Source organism: Schistocerca nitens, chromosome 4, assembly GCF_023898315.1.
Source record: "Schistocerca nitens isolate TAMUIC-IGC-003100 chromosome 4, iqSchNite1.1, whole genome shotgun sequence".
Classification (NCBI taxonomy): domain Eukaryota; kingdom Metazoa; phylum Arthropoda; class Insecta; order Orthoptera; family Acrididae; genus Schistocerca; species Schistocerca nitens.
Window position 1 is genome coordinate 688,049,241 of NC_064617.1, and position 21,875 is coordinate 688,071,115.

At 44.6% G+C, this 21,875-nt stretch overlaps 1 protein-coding gene across 2 annotated transcripts in view; it reads right to left on the reverse strand.

The window, feature by feature from the left end:
* LOC126253102 (uncharacterized) overlaps positions 1-21,875 on the reverse strand; it is a 365,804-nt gene that overhangs the window by 72,139 nt on the left and 271,790 nt on the right. For both annotated transcript variants that reach the window (XM_049954208.1, XM_049954207.1), the window contains exon 8: positions 9,918-10,080. In XM_049954208.1, coding sequence (XP_049810165.1) covers positions 9,918-10,080 — 163 coding nt within the window. The remainder of the gene's footprint in view (positions 1-9,917; positions 10,081-21,875) is intronic.

The following is a 21,875-nucleotide window of genomic DNA, read 5'->3' on the forward strand; positions in this document are numbered from 1 at the left end:
TCCCCCCGAAATACTCAGACTGATCCGAGAAAAAAGAAAGCTCTACCGCGAAATCAACAAAAACAGAAACCCCGACCTTAAAACAATCTGGAACAGACTAAACAACGAAATTAAACGACTCACCTCTGAGCACCGACAAAAACAATGGGACGAAACCTGCTCCAAACTTGACTACAGACAAGGACGCAAATTCTGGAACAAGTTCAAGACACTCACGGGACAAAATACTGACAGGACATTCAAACTAAACGTAGACGACTCCCCCACCACCGACCCCACACAAGTAGCAGAAGCCTTCAAAACCATCCTAGAAGACACCCACAAATTCCCACAGGACCCCCTCTTTATCGAGCCATTCCACCACACAGTTACTACAGAACTCCCCCTGCTACTCGTCTCCCCCACCGCCCCCACAGAAGAAGAAATTAAACTGCAGAATGTAATTACCGACAGAGAAATTAAAAAGGCCATTTTCTCAGGCAGAAACTCAGCCCCTGGCGAGAACGGGATACAGCGTCTTCACCTCCGCAACTGTCCCCTCAACACCATCATCCCCCTCCTGTCCCTCCTTTTCAACTTCTGCCTCTCCCACAACACCATCCCCACAGCGTGGAAATCCGCCAAAGTCGTCATGATCCCCAAACCAGGCAAACCTAAATCAGACCCCAAATCCTATCGCCCCATATCCCTCCTTGACGTCCTCCGCAAGACCTTCGAAAGAATAATTACAGACAGACTCACACACTTTACTGACAAGCTCCAACTCATCCCTCACCTCCAGTCCGGCTTCCGAAAACTCCACTCCACCAATGATCCCCTTCTCCGACTCACATCAGACATAACAAGACACCAGAACCTTGGACAGTGCACGCTCGCTATCTTTCTGGATATCGAGCGAGCATTCGACAAAATCTGGCATGACGGACTTTTATACAAACTGCTTAAGACAGGCTTCCCACCGCAGACAGTACGACTAATCAAAACCCTATTAAACGACAGATGCTGCCAAATCCACATCAACCAAACCACCTCATCCCCTTTCCGTCCCGAAGCAGAAGTAGCCCAGGGTGGGATTATCTCCCCCCTGCTCTACTCCCTGTACACCATTGACATCCCCACCCTGACAAGAACCACCGAACAACTCCAATTATACGCAGACGACACAGCATACTGGAATTCAGGACCCTCGATAAACACCATCAACAACCAGACAGCGACCTACCTGACAAAACTAGAAGACTGGATGCGACAATGGCGCATCAAACCCAACCCCACCAAAACCCAACTCATCCTATTTAAACATCGCAACATACACAAAAAGAAAAATCAAAATCCCGACCACATCTCCCTCACGCTGTGGGGCACCCAGCTCCTCCCCTCTTCCAACGCAAAATACCTAGGCGTCCACCTTGACAAGTATCTCAACCTAAGCAACCACATCAAGGAGACCCTGAGTAAAGCCCGTCAACGACAACAACTCATACGGCGGGTACAAGGCAAGTTTACAGGCTGCAATGATAAGACAGCCGTAAACACCTATAAAACCTTTGTCCGCCCACTATTTGAATACGCGGCAGCGCCTCTCGCCTGCATCTCCAAGACCCAAGCAGAAAGAATCTTTCGCACCGAAAGGCGAATACTTCGCAGCATACTACGACTCCCACCCTCCACCCCCAGACAAGAGGTCTTTGAGGAAGCAAAAGTCACCCCAGTCCAAACAAGATTAGCCATCCTGAGAGCCCGCTATGGGAAAACCACCCTCACCTCCCGACCTGACCTACACACAATATACACCCACAGACCCAGACACAGAAACAAACCCAAACACAAATACACTTACCCACCAAGAACAATCATAAACAACACCCTCCACACCTTCCCTGACACTATACACCAACACGAACACGCAAGACAATTACACATACAGAACAACGACACTCCTACCCCCCCCCCCCACACCTCCAGGCATTGAACCCCGACCGCCCGCCACCATAAACCTTACCGAATCGATAGCAACAATACGGCACATAAACACGCCTCCACTGTCGCCCTGACTTTTGTATTCTTTTGTATTTTTGTTTTTATTTTTCTATTTTCATTTCTACTACTAGCTCCATCTCCAATTCTATTTGACTTCTACAACTCAAAAATTGTAAAAATTGTAATTAGTCTGTAAGATAACAAAACAATGTAACTAGTCTGTAAGATAACAAAACAATTGTAAACTGCCAAACACTGTTTTGGGAAAACAGTAATTAGTATGTAAGTTAGCAATAAGTACAAAATAAATAAAGAAAAGGAAAAAATGTAATACCCTCATCTCTGGCCCCAATAGAGCAACAAGCTCTCCAGCAGCCCATCCGCCTCCCTTCAGGAGCGGAAATGAATAGTTAAAAAAAAAAAAAAAAAAACAGCTCGGCTCCAGTTCACCACCGGCAATGGAGGGTGAAGCTTTGACAATGCCAGCCACTCGTGCTGGCGAAACGTCAGAAAAATCATTAGATGAACGTCGGCCGAAGAACCCGAGACAGAAGCCAATAGGCAGTTTGTCATACAATACAATACAATAAACTTCTCCTGGTGAACATTGCACCTCTTGTAGGAGCCACGATAGTAGGTGGCCACAGTGTTGGGTATCTCCATAGACTGCCTGCTGCACCAGGGAGCAAATCCCACGTCGTTGAAGACCTCTAGTCTTTGTTTTGATCGTGTCTTTCAGATCTCGCAGTGGCTGTCACTTCTCGGTATTTGATCTACAGGAGTATAGTGAATCAGCAGTCGACATTTCTAATCTCAAAACACTGTCATCATCAATTTCCCCGCAGAAGTTCGGCTTTTGAAAGTTTTTGCTGTAGGTGCAGATGGAAGTTTCCACACAATGTTGAAAATGTTCAAATGTGTGTGAAATCTTATGGGACTTAACTGCTAAGGTCATCAGTCCCTAAGCTTACACACTACTTAACCTGAATTATCCTAAGGACAAACACACACACATGCCCGAGGGAGGACTCGAACCTCCGCACAATGCTCTGCTGTTTACGGTGTGCTTCTTAGCGATGAACCCCAATTTTATCGACTGTTACTGTGCGACTGAGAAAGTCTTCTCCTTCCTTTTCAAAACGCCTTAAATGTAATTTCACCATCTCCAAACATCTTGTTTGTGTTTGCCTGTCAGTTAACTGTGGCCAACGAGGGCAAACTTTGTGATAATTTAGAGATCCGTGGACGATTGTAAATGCTGATTCGTGGCTAACAGTCATTTAACGCAAAATAACATCTGTTCTGGCACACCATTCGATCAGCTGTCTCAATTTCCCGGCCCGTTTTCTAAATGAATGGTCTACTCGAACGCTCTTCGTCACAATCAGATAAACGCCCACTTTCAAATCCATTTAGCTACGCTTAAAATTTTCATTCATTAAGTTATACAGCTGCATTCCACAAATAATGTCCGTAGCCTTACTGCCTTTATGGTGCAGAAAACGAACCAGTCCTTTCATTTTTTCTTTGGTGCATACGGACTACGAATTCGTAATACAGTGTCTTGCAGTCACAATGAACACAGTTTCCAATGAAACTGGGCGTTGTGTTACTTTATTTAGAAGAAAAATTTAATTCATCGTACATTCCCAGTAGCTGACAAAAATTTATCACTTGTGTTGAGGTAATATGTCTGCAATTTCTCACCGCTGTGACACTCTTTATTTACAGTTCTCGTTTAGTTACTTCCGTTTTTATACACACACATTATTCATACAGGACCAGTCTTATATTAATATAACAATTTATTCCAAACATTTCAGTAATAATAATTCTGAACACAAGGCTTTCATGTTACACTGTGTAAGTCTTTTTATAAATATCTCATATTTGAAAATAAGATTTCCAACGAATGTAGAAGCATTACATCATAACGTAATAATAATTCGTAATCTTTCTGTGTTTGTTTGATATCTCATATTTAAAAATTTGTTTTATTCCAAATTTTGTTCACCATTGTCAATTTGCCACTTTTTCTAAACCTCATATTGTGGCTATTTGATGTAAAATAGCGAAGCCATTATTCATTTTTTATTTTAGTTAAACTTTGGAGACTAATTTTTTTCCGTAAAACAAAATAATTAAAATGTAATTAATTTCATTATTTTCAAGTAAGAAATTGGCTTGAGATCAGCTAAAGTCAAAACAAAAAAAATACTATGTAATTATATTTATAATAAAAACGCGAACAGGAATACATAAATCTTTAATGAGACAAAAATTTGGAAGGATGCTTATTACTGTAAAATATTTACATTTAAAGCTGCAAAGCTGTAGGACACTCAGTTTTTCGAAAGTGCTACCTTCTAAACTCACACCATGTGAAAATACTATGTAGTTGCAGGCTCACTGTGGAAAAGATGTGCTTGTCTTGTACTTCGGTTTATTTGATGTTTGTGGTCTTGCGGAATTCGGCAGCAATGCAATTTTGTGATACAAATGAAACGATACTTTCTGGACAAATAAGTCGAAAGAAGATATAACAGAAGATGTTTGAACATTATTTGTAAATGGCGTTGAAAAATGTGAACACGAACTTCCACATAAAACGATACCTCTGAACGACAAAATTCTCAGGGAGTTTGATATAAACAGTTTTTTTAAAAAATATTATACGACTCATTTATATGATTCGTATAACCACAAGCATGGAAATGGTACAGTGACGACAGTTTTATGTGAAGAAGAACTGTTTCGTTGCTAGCATGTCAAATTGCTATTCCCATTGGAATTCCTTTGAAATTGAAGATATACAGTTTTGATGAACCATGGACCTTGCCATTGGTGGGGAGGCTTGCGTGCCTCAACGATACAGATCGCCGTACCGTAGGTGCAACCACAACGGAGGGTTGAGAGGCCAGACAAACGTGTGGTTCCTGAAGAGGGGCAGAGGGGCAGCAGCCTTTTCAGTAGTTGCAGGGGCAACAGTCTGGATGATTGACTGATCTGGCCCTGTAACACTAACCAAAACGGCCTTGCTGTTGTAGTACTGCGAACGGCTGAAAGCAAGGAGAAACTACAGCCGTAATTTTTCCCGAGGGCATGCAGCTTTACTGTATGATTAAATGATGATGGAGTCCTCTTGGGTAAAATATTCCGGAGGTAAAATAGTCCCCCATTCGGATCTCCGGGCGGGGACTACTCAAGAGGACGTCGTTATCAGGAGAAAGAAAACTGGTGTTCTACGGATCGGAGCGTGGAATGTCAGATCCCTTAATCGGGCAGGTAGGTTAGAAAATTTGAAAAGGGAAATGGATAGGTTAAAGTTAGATATAGTGGGAATTAGTGAAGTTCGGTGGCAGGAGGAACAAGACTTTTGGTCAGGTGACTACAGGGTTATAAACACAAAATCAAATAGGGGTAATGCAGGAGTAGGTTTAATAATGAATAAAAAAATAAGAGTGCGGGTAATCTACTAAAAACAGCATAGTGAACGCATTATTGTGGCCAAGATAGAGACGAAGCCCACGATTACTACAGTAGTACAAGTTTATATGCCAACTAGCTCTGCAGATGATGAAGAAATTGATGAAATGTATGATGAGATAAAAGAAATTATTCAGGTAGTGAAGGGAGACGAAAATTTAATAGTCATGAGTGACTGGAATTCGACCGGAGGAAAAGGAAGAGAAGGAAACGTAGTAGGTGAGTATGGATTGGGGCTAAGAAATGAAAGAGGAAGCCGCCTGGTAGAACTTTGCACAGAGCATAACTTAATCATAGCTAACACTTGGTTCAAGAATCATGAAAGAAGGTTGTATACATGGAAGAATCCTGGAGATACTAGAAGGTATCAGATAGATTATACTGTATAATGGTAAGACAGAGATTTAGGAACCAGATTTTAAATTGTAAGACATTTCCAGGGGCAGATGTAGACTCTGACCACAATCTATTGGTTATGAACTGTAGATTAAAACTGAAGAAACTGCAAAAAGGTGGGAATTTAAGGAGATGGTACATGGATAAACTGACTAAATCAGAGATTGTACAGAGTTTCAGGGAGAGCATAAGTGAAAAATTGACAGGAATGGGGGAAAGAAATACAGTAGAAGAAGAATGGATAGCTTTGAGGAATGAAATAGTGAAGGCAGCAGAGGATCAAGTAGGTAAAAAGACGAGGGCTAGTAGAAATCCTTGGGTAATGGAAGAGATACAGAATTTAATTGATGAAAGGAGAAAATACAAAAATGCAGTAAGTGAAGCAGGCAAAAAGGAATATAAACTTCTCAAAAATGAGATCGACAGGAAGTGCAAAATGGCTAAGCAGGGATGTCTAGAGGACAAATTTAAGGATATAGAGGCTTATCTCACTTGGGGTAAGATAGATACTGCCTACAGGAAAATTAAAGAGACCTTTGGAGAAAGGAAAACCACTTGCATGAATATCAAGAGCTCAGATGGAAACCCATATCTAAGCAAATAAGGGAAAGCAGAAAGGTGGAAGGAGTATATAGAGGATCTATACAGGGGCTATGTTCTTGAGGACAATATTATGGAAATGGAAGAGGAGGTAGACGAAGATGAAATGGGAGATATGATACTGCGTGAAGAGTTTGACAGAGCACTGAAAGACCTAAGTCGAAACAAAGCTCCGGGAGTAGACAACATTCCATTAGAACTACTGACAGCCTTGGGAGAGCCAGTCCTGACAAAACTCTACCATCTGGTGAGCAAGATGTATGAGACAGGCGAAATACCCTCAGACTTAAAGAAGAATATAATAATTCCAATCCCAAAGAAAGCAGGTTTTGACAGATGTGAAAATTAGCGAACTATCAGTTTAATAAGTCACAGCTGCAAAATACTAACACGAATTCTTTACAGACGAATGGAAAAACTCGTACAAGCCGACCTCGGAGAAGATCAGTTTGGATTCGGTAGAAAAGTTGGAACACGTGAGGCAATACTGACCCTACGACTTATCTTAGAAGAAAGATTAAGGAAAGGCAAACCTACGTTTCTAGCATTTGTAGACTTACAGAAAGCTTTTGACAATGTTGACTGGAATACTCTGTGGCAGGGGTAAAGTACAGGGAGCGAAAGGCTATTTACAATTTGTGCAGAAACCAGATGGCAGTTATAAGAGTCGAGGGACATGAAAGGGAAGTAGTGGTTGCGAAGGGAGTGAGACAGCGTTGTAGCCTCTCCCCAATGCTATTCAATCTGTATATTGAGCAAGAAGTAAAGGAAACAAAAGTAAAATTCGGAGTAGGTATTAAAATCCATGGAGAAGAAATAAAAACTTTGAGGTTCGCCGATGACATTGTAATTCTGTCAGAGACAGCAAAGGACTTTGAAGAGCAGTTGAACGGAATGGACAATGTCTTGAAAGGAGGGTATAAGATGAACATCAACAAAAGCAAAACGAGGATAATGGTATGTAGTCGAATTAAGTCGGGTGATGCTGAGGGAATTAGATTAGGAAATGAGACACTTAAAGTAGTAAAGGAGTTTTGCTATTTGGGGAACAAAATAACTGATGATGGTCGAAGTAGAGAGGATATAAAATGTAGAGTGGCAATGGCAAGGAAAGCGTTTCTGAAGAAGAGAAGTTTGTTAACATCGAGTATTGATTTAAGTGTCAGGAAGTCGTTTCTGAAACTATTTGTATGGAGTGTAGCCATGTATGGAAGTGAAACATGGACGATAAATAGTTTAGACAAGAAGAGAATATAAGCCTTCGAAATGTGGTGCTACAGAAGAATGCTGAAGATTAGATGGGTAGATCACATAACTAATGAGGAGGTATTGAATAGAATTGGGGAGAAGAGGAGTTTGTGGCACAACTTGACTAGAAGGAGGGATCGGTTGATAGGACATGTTCTGGGGCATCAAGGGATCACCAATTTAGTACTGGAGGGCAGCGTGGATGATAAGAATCGTAGAGGGAGACCAAGAGATGAATACACTAAGCAGATTCAGAAGGATGTAGGCTGCAAGAGGTACTGGGAGATGAAGAAGCTTGCACAGGATAGAGTAGCATGGAGAGCTGCATCAAACCAGTCTCAGGACTGAAGACCACGATAACAACAACAACAACAGTTTTGATGAGAGTACGACGAGGCCTTTTAGCAGTTATTCACTGAACCAGCACAGCTAACACTCAAGAACGGCAATAACATTAAGGTACGCCATTGCTGAGACAGTGCTGTCAATTTGTGGAGCAGAAAATACAGGGCGTCCCATTGTAACCTCCCTGATTTCAAAGACCCAGGAAAAAAACCATAGTAGATACGACAGTGAAAAATGCACCACATTGTGGAGTATCCAAAGAATTTATTTATTTATTTATCATCAATACACCTCCGCATGTGAACCATTTATAACATGAAGAATATCGAGTCTATATACAATTTCTTGGCAAGTTCTCTGTAACATTTCTTCTGTTATTGTTGCAATCGCATTAGTGATACTATGTCACAACGTAGGAATATCGTCCACTTTGGTCACATACACACCGTCCTTCACGAATCCCCACATGAAGAAATCAAGTGGCGAAATGTCGAGTAAACACAGTGGCCAGGCAATGGGTCCTCCGCGTCCGATCCAACGAATGGGAAATTTCCTATCCAGGAACTCGCGAACAGCCGTTGACCGATGCGGAGGAGCTCCATATTGTTGAAAAATGATGTTGGGTTGCAAATCTTGTATCTGAGGGTACACAAACTGCTCCTACATGTCCAGATACACCGACCTACCGACTGCTTGTTCCTCAAAGAAGAACGGTCCGACAAACCTGTAGTGCATTAGCCCTCACGAAACGTTTAGTTTAGAGCTATCAGCAACATGTTCAATGGCAACGTGCGGATTTGCGAACCCCAAATCCTAAAAATTTGCCTATTAACCCTTCCTGCTAGATGATAGGTTGCTTCATCTGAGAATAAACATCTTTCCAGGAAGTTGGCATCCATATCAACACGCCCCAGCATATCCTCAGCAAATTGTTGTCAGCATGGTTTGTCGTTCAGCGCCAGATGTTGCAGAATTTGCACTTTGTAAGCACACATACGAAGACGCTGGTGACTACAAGATGCAGTGTTGATCGAGGTACATCAAGTTGCCTAGATGCCTGACGAATTGACTTACGTAGGCTGCTGAGAAATGTTTGTCTGATGTCCTCAAATGGCTGTGAGCACTATGGGACTTAACTTCTGAGGTCATCAGTCCCCGAAAACTTAGAACTACTTAAACCTAACTAATCTAAGGACATCACAAACATCCATGCCCTAGGCAGGATTCGAACCTGCGACCGCAGCGGTCGTGCGGTTCCAGACTGTAGCGCCTAGAACCGCTCGGCCACTCAGGCCTTCTGTCTGATGTCCTCCACTGTCTCTTCTGAAACTCCGTAACGTGCACCGCTAGAATGTTTCAGAACACATCCTGTTGCCAGAAACTCCCTATACCATTCCTTAATTGTTTTCACATCAGGTGAATCACATTCATACACACGACGATAATTTCTTTGCACAGTAATCGGCGATTTTATTTCTGCAAACCACACTACTGCTTGAGCGCGCTGCTGTGGAGTCGCCATTTCACTTCATGCGACCATGCTGCACTCTGGCGACGATACTTGGCACTTCTGACGCGGGAATTTTAATTCTTTGATATGCTCTACAATGTGGTGCTTTTTTTCAGTGTCGTATCTACTGTGGTTTTTTCTCTCTTGGGTCCTTGGAATAAAGAAGGTTTGAGTGCGACACCCTGTAAATTATATTTTCTTACTGACTTGCGATCGTCGAATCACATGGCTAGGTCAAAAGGAGTCTGAGTCTATCATGTAATCGCACAAGGCACTACACTCAAAAGCTTGTAAAATGCGTGTGAATTCCTTTGGGCCTCTGAAAGCGCAGTTGGTGCGGTGCGGTACTCACCGGTGGCCTGGTCCCTCTGGTCGCGTCCGAAGGGCAACAGCAGCCGCAGCGGCAGCTCAGACGACGCCAGGGGCTTCGGCAGCTCGTGGTCGGCGCGCACCTGCTGCAGGCACACGTGCACGCCGGCGTCGCTCTCGCACTCGGAGCGCGGCCACGTCCACACCTGCGGCACGCACAGGTTCGTCTCAGCCCCGCTCCCTCACTCGCTACCTTCTCTTCTACTCGTTGACGCTCGCTCTCTCCTACCTCTCTCCCTCTCCCTCTTCCTCATCTTCCTTCTCCTCCTTCCATCTCCTCTCCTCTGTTTCCTTCCACCTTTTTCCATCTCAGAAAGCCTCCTGTGCAGCTCCCTGTTTCTTTCCTGTACTTTCCCCACCTCTCCTCTAGTTCTCCAATCCCTCCCTCATCCTCCGATGCTTCCGCCCCCCCCCCTCTCTGCCACGTGCGCACCTGACACAAGCGCTTCTCTCCATCAATCTCACTCTCTCGCTCACTCGTTTCTCCTCTCTTTCTCAACGCTCGCTTTCTGCTACATCTCTCTCTCGCCCTTCTACTCACCTCCCTCTGCCTTCCATTTCTTCTCCCCTATTCCACTTCCCTATCTCTGAGAGCATTCTGAGCATTTCCGTGTCTCCTTCTTGTCATTCTCCCACCTCTTCATCTCTTCCATATCTGTCCAGTATCTTTCTCCACCTCTATCATTTCCTCTTTCTCACCTATTCCTCTCTCTTTCTGCTCCTTCAGCATCCACTCTCACTCTCACACCCACTCTCACTCTCTCCCTTCCAGCTCTTTGGATCTGCTCTTCCACACACCATTCACTTTCCTCCTACACTCTTCCTTCTATCTCTACATCTCCCCCTCCTGCACTCCCCACCTATCGCCCTTCTCTATCTGCCCCGCTTTCCATTGATCTCCCCATTACACTATCACATTCTCAAATTAGTAAAGAAGATACTGTAATTGAACGTAATTAATTTGCATGTTTTGTGTTTTGGTAATCGGACTGGCCACAAGAAACTCGCATCAGAAAATACGATTTCTGTAATTTGTTAGGAGAAAGTTAGCACTACAACTTGGTCACAAGCAGAATCAATACAGTAGTAAGCATGTGTGTAGCAGAAGATTACAGTCGATAGGTTTACTGCTAAACATGTCATGACGAAATCGCAGATCCTGGACGAAAGGCTACATTCTGTGCGCACTTAAAAAGTGCTATCAATGCCATTTTGCATCACTTCTGTGGAGAGTGTTATTGTTTTATCCTCTCTGGAAGTGACAGAGGAGAACCATATGAGAAACAGATCTCACCGAAGAAAAACTGGAAGTTAGTTTAGGATTTAACATCTCGTCGACGACGAGATCATTAGAGATGGAGCGCAAGCTTAGGTTCGAGGACACGAAAGAAAATGGGTCGTGTCATTTCCAAAGTAGCCATACAAGCATGTGCATTAAGCGATTTAGAGAAAGCATGGAAAATCTAAACCAGAACAATCAGGTGCTGCTGAACCGCGGCTCTCCCGAAAGCGAGACCAGTCTTCCCACTACGTTCTCTCAGTGCCGACGCTGAAGTCTAGTGTCAGCAATATAGTATGAGTAGAACTTACAAATCTGCAGGAGGGCAAAGAAACTAGTTCTGTCCATGGTAATGAGTAACGCTACTGTTCTAACCTCACTTGTAGACTACAGCAAGTAGATTTTCGACCTGCTGTGCAAACGTTGCCTACAGACAGACAGACGACTGTCCCACCAAGAAAACTGAAAAGAATATTATGACTCTCCACAGTGCAACAGGCTTGCCATGCAACGTTGACTACGTTTTTGAAATGGAAAAGCCATTTTATGGATTTACAGGAGACGATCTATGGAGATTCGCGTTTTAGCTGGTAGAGTGGAACAAAATACCGCATCGTTTTAATACATAGTCTAAGATGGCACGCAAAGACAGTACCTCAGCGGCTGGAGGACAAGTTTTTAACAAGATCAACGTAGACAAGTTTTTGATATCCTTAAAACATTACATGAAAAATAATTTAATCCTGTTCATTGTGTTTGTAATGGGGCTGACATCGATGACAGTTCAGTCGGAAAACAGCAGTGTGGTTGCCCTTAAAGGAAGACGCCAATCCGGTGGCGTTCCTTCAGCCAAAAGACGGTAGCTGTCCAATTTCGGAGTGTGTATATCCTCACTGGGCACTTTATCCGCTACCCTGAAAAAAGTGACCATTATACACTGAACCACCAGAGGAACTGGCATAGGCATGCGTTTTGAAATACGGATGTACGAGGGGCGTGCAGAAAATAAGCTCCGATCGGTCGCGAAATGGAAACGACTATGAAAATCCGATAAAGCTTTGCACAGATGTGTTGGGTAGTGTCTCTAGTATAACCCCAGTTAGCATCACGTAGCTCTTCTCATTTCTGAGCTCGCAGTGAGTGCGTAAAGATGTCTAGAAAATAGTGTCTGCCGCCAAGTACGAGGGCCTGGTGAGAAATTTCGCCTGAAGCTATGCAGCTAACATTACATAACTGTCGTGCTGTTTATTCTTCAACACAATTCTCAGCCGCATTCTGCAGGGGCAATGAAGATGCTCCTGCATCGTTTTCAAATGGAAATGTGAGATTACCCACAATACAGTCCGCAATTGTCTCCCCCTGAGTTTCATCTCTGGTCACATGAACCGCTGTCTTTGAAGACAACATTTTGACACAGACAACGAGGTGTAGGCCAGCGTGGAGAATTGGCGGAAAGCACTGGCGGCTGCCTTCTATGATGAGGCTATTGAAAAGTTGGTACAACGCTATGACAACAGTCTAAGTCAGAACGGCGACTACGTAGAGAAGTAGCTGAAAGGTGTAGCTAATTGTTACAAGTAAAACATTTCTGATGTTCACTGTGGTTTCAATTTGGCAATCAATAGGAGCTTACTTTCTGAACAGGCCTCGTATAAACAGGCAGAATACGGCGCTGCGGAAGGCAACGCCTACATAAGACAGCAAGTGTCTAGCGCAGTTGTTAGATCGGTTACTGCTGCTACAATGGCAGGTTATCAAGATTTAAGTGAGTTTGAACGTGGTGTTCGGCGCATGAGCGATGGGACACAGCATCTCCGACGTCGCAATGAAGTGGGGATTTTCCCGTACGACCATTTCACGAGTGTACGGTGAATATCAGGAATCCGGTAAAATATCAAATATCCGACATCGCTGCGGCCGGAAAAAGATCCTGCAAGAACGGGACCAACGACGACTGAAGAGAATCGTTCAAAGTGACAGAAGTGCAACCCTTACGCAAATTGCTGCATATTTCAATGCTGGGCCATCAACAAGTATCAGCGTACGAACCATTCAACAAAACATCATCGATATCGGCCTTCGGAGCCGAAGGCCCACTCGTGTACCCTTGATGACTGCACGACACTAAGCTTTACGCCTCGCCTGGGCCCGTCAACTCCGACATTGATCTGTTGATGACTGGAAACATGTTGCCTGATCGGACGAGTCTCGTTTCAAATTGGACCGAGCTGATGGTCGTGTACAGGTATGGAGACAACCTCATGAATCCACGGATCACGCATGTCAGCAGGGGACTGTTCAAGCTGGCGGAGGTTCTGTAATGGTGTGGAGCGTGTGCAGTTGGAGTGATATGCGGCCTCTGATACGTCTAGTTACGTCTCTGATAGGTGCCGCGTACGTAAGCATCCTGTCTGATCACCTGAATTCATTCATGTCCATTGTGCATTCCGACAGACTAGGGCAATTCCAGAAGGATAATGTGATACTCCACACGTCAAGAATTGCTACAGAGTGGCTCCAGGAACACTCTTCTGAGTTTAAACACTTCCGATGGCCACCTAACACCCCAGACATGAACATTGTTGAGCATATCTGGAATGCCTTGGAACGTGCTGTTCAGAAGAGATCTCCACCCTTCGTACTCTTACGGATTTATAGACAGCCCTGCAGGATTCGTGGTGTCAATTTCCTCCAGCACCACTTCAGACATTAGTCGATTCCATGCCACGTCGTGTTGCGGCACTTCCGCGTGCTCGCGGGGGTCCTACACGATATTAGGCAGTTGTACCAGTTTCTTTCGCTCTTCAGTGTATAAGGCTTCAGAAAAATTCATATACGTCCTACTCATTATACACTTTTTTTTGTTAATATTCAGTTTAATACCTTATACATTGATACTTCATGGCAGATTAAAACTATGTGCCGGAGGATCCAGACTAAAACTCGGGACCTCTGGCTTTCTTGGGCAAATGTTCTAGCGACACAGTTTTCATCTGCCAAGAAGTTTCATACATTCGTGAGCGAAAATCTCATCTTGGAAACATCCTCCAGTCTGTGGATAAGCCATGTCTCCGTAGTATCCTTTCTTCCGGCAGTGCTAGTTCTGCATGGTTCGCAGGAGAGCTTCTGTGAAGTTTGGAAAGTAGGCGATGAGGTACTGTCAGAATTAAAGCTGTGAGGACGGGTCGTGAGTCGTGCTTGGGTAGCTCAGTCTATGGAGCACTTGTCCGCGAAAGGGAAATGTCCTGAGTTCGAGTCTCGGTCCGACACACAGTTTTTACCTGCCAAGAAGTTTCGTATCAGCGCACACTCCGCTGCAAAGTGAAAATTTCATTCTGTAACTTATACACTGTACAGTCACTTTACGGATGTTGTATGTATGTACTAGTGTGTGTATGTAACACATATTCTCCTAAACCACTAGACCGACTTCAGCCAAACTTGGTACAATATCCCTTCTTGTCAGACGATAATCTCTGTGGGGGGTAAGAACCACCTACCTATCACAGGTCAGGAGATATGACGTCATAAGCAAATAGGTATGTGAAAAATTTACTACTTCTGTGCTACTTATTATGTTCGCAATAAATTTCGCAGACAGGATCCACGTGTGCCGCTAAATGCACCTACAAAACTATGTCAAATGTCATAAACACTGAGACATGAGAAAAGTTGCCACATTGTGCATGACGTTTAAATTGATTACTTCTTAGCAAATAATTCTATTCGCAACATACACTCCTGGAAATTGAAATAAGAACACCGTGAATTCATTGTCTCAGGAAGGGGAAACTTTATTGACACATTCCTGGGGTCAGATACATCACATGATCACACTGACAGAACCACAGGCACATAGACACAGGCAACAGAGCATGCACAATGTCGGCACTAGTACAGTGTATATCCACCTTTCGCAGCAATGCAGGCTGCTATTCTCCCATGGAGACGATCGTAGAGATGCTGGATGTAGTCCTGTGGAACGGCTTGCCATGCCATTTCCACCTGGCGCCTCCGTTGGACCAGCGTTCGTGCTGGACGTGCAGACCGCGTGAGACGACGCTTCATCCAGTCCCAAACATGCTCAATGGGGGACAGATCCGGAGATCTTGCTGGCCAGGGTAGTTGACTTACACCTTCTAGAGCACGTTGGGTGGCACGGGATACATGCGGACGTGCATTGTCCTGTTGGAACAGCAAGTTCCCTTGCCGGTCTAGGAATGGTAGAACGATGGGTTCGATGACGGTTTGGATGTACCGTGCACTATTCAGTGTCCCCTCGACGATCACCAGTGGTGTACGGCCAGTGTAGGAGATCGCTCCCCACACCATGATGCCGGGTGTTGGCCCTGTGTGCCTCGGTCGTATGCAGTCCTGATTGTGGCGCTCACCTGCACGGCGCCAAACACGCATACGACCATCATTGGCACCAAGGCAGAAGCGACTCTCATCGCTGAAGACGACACGTCTCCATTCGTCCCTCCATTCACGCCTGTCGCGACACCACTGGAGGCGGGCTGCACGATGTTGGGGCGTGAGCGGAAGACGGCCTAACGGTGTGCGGGACCGTAGCCCAGCTTCATGGAGACGGTTGCGAATGGTCCTCGCCGATACCCCAGGAGCAACAGTGTCCCTAATTTGCTGGGAAGTGGCGGTGCGGTCCCCTACGGCACTGCGTAGGATCCTACGGTCTTGGCGTGCATCCGTGCGTCGCTGCGGTCCGGTCCCAGGTCGACGGGCACGTGCACCTTCCGCCGACCACTGGCGACAACATCGATGTACTGTGGAGACCTCACGCCCCACGTGTTGAGCAATTCGGCGGTACGTCCACCCGGCCTCCCGCATGCCCACTATACGCCCTCGCTCAAAGTCCGTCAACTGCACATACGGTTCACGTCCACGCTGTCGCGGCATGCTACCAGTGTTAAAGACTGCGATGGAGCTCCTTATGCCACGGCAAACTGGCTGACACTGACGGCGGCGGTGCACAAATGCTGCGCAGCTAGCGCCATTCGACGGCCAACACCGCGGTTCCTGGTGTGTCCGCTGTGCCGTGCGTGTGATCATTGCTTGTACAGCCCTCTCGCAGTGTCCGGAGCAAGTATGGTGGGTCTGACACACCGGTGTCAATGTGTTCTTTTTTCCATTTCCAGGAGTGTATTTGGCAGACGGTATCGACATATGCCGCTGAATCTACCTTCACAAATATATCATTGCACGATAGACAGTTCAAGAGATATTTCGTAATAAACACTGAGAGCGTGAAAAAATGTTAATCGTGCATGAAGTTACACACATTTATTCTCTAGTAGTATGGCACTCTGACAGTCGAGTCGACTTACGGAAATCTCTGACACCTGGCAGCGCTTTTGACAGCTTTCAACCGCGGACCGCAAACGGCTGTAGGTGAAAACAATAGCCGTCTATGAAGAGGCGTTACCGCAAAGAGTTTACAAAATCCCGTTGTAAACACACGAAGTAGCTGCGCCCAGTTGCCTGTACATGTAACTAGAAATATCGTTTAAAATCTAGTTCTAATTTAAATAAACATTACATTTGTATTTTGCATATTAGGTCTCTTAATTTGGATACTATACTTATACATTTGTACATTATGCATACTTCTTTGTACGACTGTTTCATAATTCCAAAGGTGTTTTCACGAATACATGGAAACGAAATGTTTTCGATAGTACACTAGACATTTCAGTTTCTCTCTTCGTTTCTAACAGAAAATTGAAAAAATGAACACTCGTGCAATGTCGAGTTCGGCAGTTAGTATTAATCATAAATTTGGGACAGTTCACAGCCTGAACTTCGCATAAAAATACACACATCAAAAAAGTTTTGCATCACCTCGGTTCCGAGAGTTCCGGAACCAGTACAGGAAATTGGAACAGAGATCAACATAAAGCTCCTTTCCGCCCTTTTTATTGCTCATGAAAACCACACATTGCATGCTGTACCACCATACAGCGAGACCTTCAGCGGTGGTGGTCCAGATTGCTGTACACACCGGTACCTCTAATACCCAGTAGCACGTCCTCTTGCATCGATGCATGCCTGTATTCGTCGTGGCATACTGTCCGCAATTTCATCAAGGCACTGTTGGTCCAGATTGTCCAACTCCTCAACGGCGATTCGGCGTAGATCCCTCAGATTGGTTGGTGGGTCACGTCGTCCATAAACAGCCCTTTTCAATCTATCCCAGGCATGTTCGATAGGTTTCATGTCTGGAGAACATGCTGGCTACTCTAGTCGGGCGATGTCGTTATCCTGAAGGAATTCATTCACAAGATGTGAACTATGGGTGCGCAAATTGTCCACGAAGACGAATGCCTCGCCAATATGGTGCCGATATGGTTGCACTATCGGTCGAAGATGGCATTCACGTATCGCACAGGCGTTACGGCGCCTTCCATGACCACCACGTCAAAACAGCAGGGAGCCTCCACCTTGCCAATCGCTGCACAGTGTGTCTAATGCGTTCAGACCGACCAGGTTACCTCCAAACACGTCTCCTGCGATTGTCTGGTTGAAGGCATATGCGACACTCATCGGCGAAGAGAACGTGATACCAATCCTGAGCGGTCCATTCGGCATGTTCCTGGGCTGATCTGTAATGCGCTGCATACTGTCAAGGTTGCATAGATGGACCTCGCTATAGACGTCGGGAGTGAAGATGCGCATTTTGGAGCCTACTGCCCACAGTTTAAGTCGTAACACGACGTCCTGTGGCTGCACGAAAAGCATTATTCAACATGCTGGCGTTGCTGTCAGGGTTCCTCCGAGCCATAATCTGTAGGTAGCGGTCATCCACTACAGTAATAGCCCTTGGGCGGCCTGAGCGAGGCATGTCATCGACAGTTCCTCTATGTCTATATCTCCTCCATGTCCGAACAACTTCGCTTTGTTACACTCCGAGACACCAGGACACTTTCCTTGTAGAGAGCCCTTCCTGGCACAAAGTAACAATGCGGACGCGATCGAACCGCGGTGTTGACCGTCTAGGCATGGTTGGACTACAGAAAACTACAGTCGTGTACCTCCTTCCTGGTTTAATGACTGGAACTGATTGAATGTCGGACCACCGGCTAATAGGCGCTGCTCATGAATGGTTGTCTACAACTTGGGGCGGGTTTAGTGACATCTCTGAACAGTCGAAAGGGTTGTGTCTGTGATGCAATATTCACAGTCAACGTCTATCTTCAGGAGTTCTGGGAACCTGGGTGATGCATAAATTTTTTTGATGTGCGTAATTTATTATTTATTACGAGCTCAGTAAAGGTTTTTCTGAATGAATATAGCGTTCGCTGATCAAACTCTGATGAAACAAGAAAGTGACCCATTTCCACGATAATCTGCCGGAATTACTGGCAACAGAAGTGCAATGAAAAAATTCCAGGAAACTCGTCATACATTCCTTTCAGAGAGATGGCAAAACGCGTCACGAATAACAAATGGCAATACTGAAACACGAAAAAGGAATTATATCATAAATATAATCAAACTACCTTCAGACATTGCAACTTACGATTTCAGCTTACGATAGCTAATGCAGCGCAATGCAAAGTCACCAAAATCGTATTCGAGATAACGGCCATATAGAACTAGGTTTTCATGATTTTCCTAAATCGGTTTAGACGAATCCTGGAATGGTTCCTTCGAAAGGAGACGGTTCATAGCCGTACTCAATCTGAATGACCTCTCCGGGGGACTAATAACCTCAGCAGTTGAGTCCCATAGTGCTCAGAGCCATTTGAACCATTTTGACCTCTCCGTTCTTTCGGCTTATGATAAGAACAATGAATAAATTAAAATCCTGCAATCGAATTTTACGCAGATAATACGTTACGAACAAAAATTTCCACTGTTCAGTTTTGATATAACCTTCTCAGTACGACAGCAGCAGTCTTTTTGTGATTTCCAGATGGCAGGGCCGGATAGTGATGGCGGTTATCGCTGAAACAAACAGTTGTCGGTTGTTGTTGTTGTTGTTGTGATCTTCAGCTCAGAGATTGGTTTGCTGCAGCTCTCCACGCTACTCTATCCTGTGCAGCCCACAGCCTTCTGAATCTGCTTAGTGTATTCATCTCTTGGCCTCCCTTTACGATTTTTACCCTCCACGTTTCCATCCAATACTAAATTGGTGATTCCTTGATGCCTCAGAACGTGTTTTACCAACCGATCCCCTCTTTTAGTCATGTTGTGCCACAAATTCCTCTTCTCCCCAATTCTATTCAAATACCTCCTCCTTAGTTATGTGATCTACCCATCTAATCTTCAGCATTCTTGTATAGCACCACATTTCGAAAGCTTCTATTCTTTTCGTGTCTAAACTATTTATTGTCCACGTTTCACTTCCACACATGGCTACACTCCACACAAATACTTTCAGAAAAGACTTCCTAACATTTAAATTATAATCAATGTTAACAAATTTCTGTTTCAGAAACGCTTTGCCGGCCGAAGTGGCCGTGCGGTTAAAGGCGCTGCAGTCTGGAACCGCAAGACCGCTACGGTCGCAGGTTCGAATCCTGCCTCGGGCATGGATGTTTGTGATGTCCTTAGGTTAGTTAGGTTTAACTAGTTCTAAGTTCTAGGGGACTAATGACCTCAGCAGTTGAGTCCCATAGTGCTCAGAGCCATTTGAACCATTTGAACCAGAAACGCTTTCCTTATCATAGCCAGTTTACACTTTATATCTCCTCTACTTCGGCCATCATCAGTTACTTTGCTCCCCAAAAACAAAGGCCCCACGGGGTAGCCGCGCGGTTTAGGACGTCTTGTCACTGTTCGCGCGGTTCCCCCCGTCGGAGGCACGAGTCCTCCCTCGGGCATGGATGTGTGTGTTGTTCTTAGCGCAAGCTACTTCAAGTTCGATTAAGTAGTGTGTAAATTTAGGGACCGATGACCTCAGCAGTTTGGTCCCTCAAGACCTCAGCAAAATTTCCAAAAACAAAACTCATTTACTACTTCATGCGTCTCATTTCCCAATCTAATTCCCTCAGCATCACCAGATTTAATTCGACTACATTTCATTATCCCACTTCCGCTTTTGTTGATGTACATCTTACACTACTGGCCATTAAAGTTGCTACACCACGAAGATGACGTGCTACAAACGTTAAATTTGTTCGACAGGAAGAAAATGTTGTGATATGCAAATGATCAGCTTTTCAGAGCATTCACACAAGGTTGGCGCCGGTGGCGACACCTATAACGTGCTGATATGAGGAAAGTTTCCAACCGCTTTCTCATACACAAACAGCAGTTGACCGGCGTTGCCTGGTGAAACGTTGTTGTGATGCCTCGTGTAAGGCGGAGAAATGCGTACCATCACGTTTCCGACTTTGAGAAAGGTCAGATTGTAGCCTATCGCGATTGCGGTTTATCGTATCGCGACACTGCTGCTCGCGTTGGTCGAGATCCAATGATTGTTAGCAGAATATGGAATCGGCGGCTTCAGGAGGGTAATACGGAACGCCGTGCTGGATCCCAACGGCCTCGTATCACGAGCAGTGAAAATGACTCATCTTATCCGCATGGCTGTAACGGATCGTGCAGCCACGTCTCGATCCATGAGTCAACAGATGGGGACGTTTGCAAGACAACAATCATCTGCACGATCATTTCGACGACGTTTGCAGATATGAAGATATGAACTGGAAAGATGTTTATAATGCTCATGACATGAATGAAAAATATAACACATTCATGAACAATGTCAGTACCGTGTTTGAAAACTGTTTTCCTCAAAGTTACTCAAATTAAACAAAAGGCTATAATAAAACCATGGATTACACAAGGAGGAGGAGGGAGGAGGAGATTAGTGTTTAACGTCCCGTCGACAACGAGGTCATTAGAGACGGAGCACAAGCTCGGGTGAGGGAAGGATGGGGAAGGAAATCGGCCGTGCCCTTTCAAAGGAACCATCCCGGCATTTGCCTGAAGTGATTTAGGGAAATCACGGAAAACCTAAATCAGGATGGCCGGAGACGGGATTGAACCGTCGTCCTCCCGAATGCGAGTCCAGTGTGCTAACCACTGCGATTACACAAGGAATAAAGATTTCCTTTAAGACAAAAAGGAATATGTATCTGTCGACCAAGAATAGCTCCAATGCTGATGATTTAGCTAAATACAAGGAATACTGTAAAATATTAAAAAAAGTAATTCAGACATCTAAGCAAATGCACTACGACAAGAAGATAGCAATGTCTGGGAACAAAATAAAAACAATATGGGATATAGTAAAAGAGGAGACTGGTAGAACCAGAAAGGAACAGGAGCAAATATCAGATGACACATTAGTAACTTTGGGCATAGTGTGGCAAATCTATTTAACAAGTACTTTATATTCGTTACTGATAGAATGGGATTGTCAGGATCAGTAAATAATGCCCTTGAATATCTGAAACTAGCCTTTACAAATAGCTTCAGGTACATGAATATGTCACTCACTTCACCAAAAGAAATAACTTCCAGAATAAAATCTTTAAAAACAAAGCATTCTAGTGGTTACGATGAAATATCAACAAAGTTAAGGCATGTTCTTGTGAGTTTAGTACAATTCTAAGTTACTTGTGTAACCAGTCAATTATAACTGGGACATTTCCTGACTGGATAAAATATGCAGATGTTAAGCCTCTATTCAAGAAA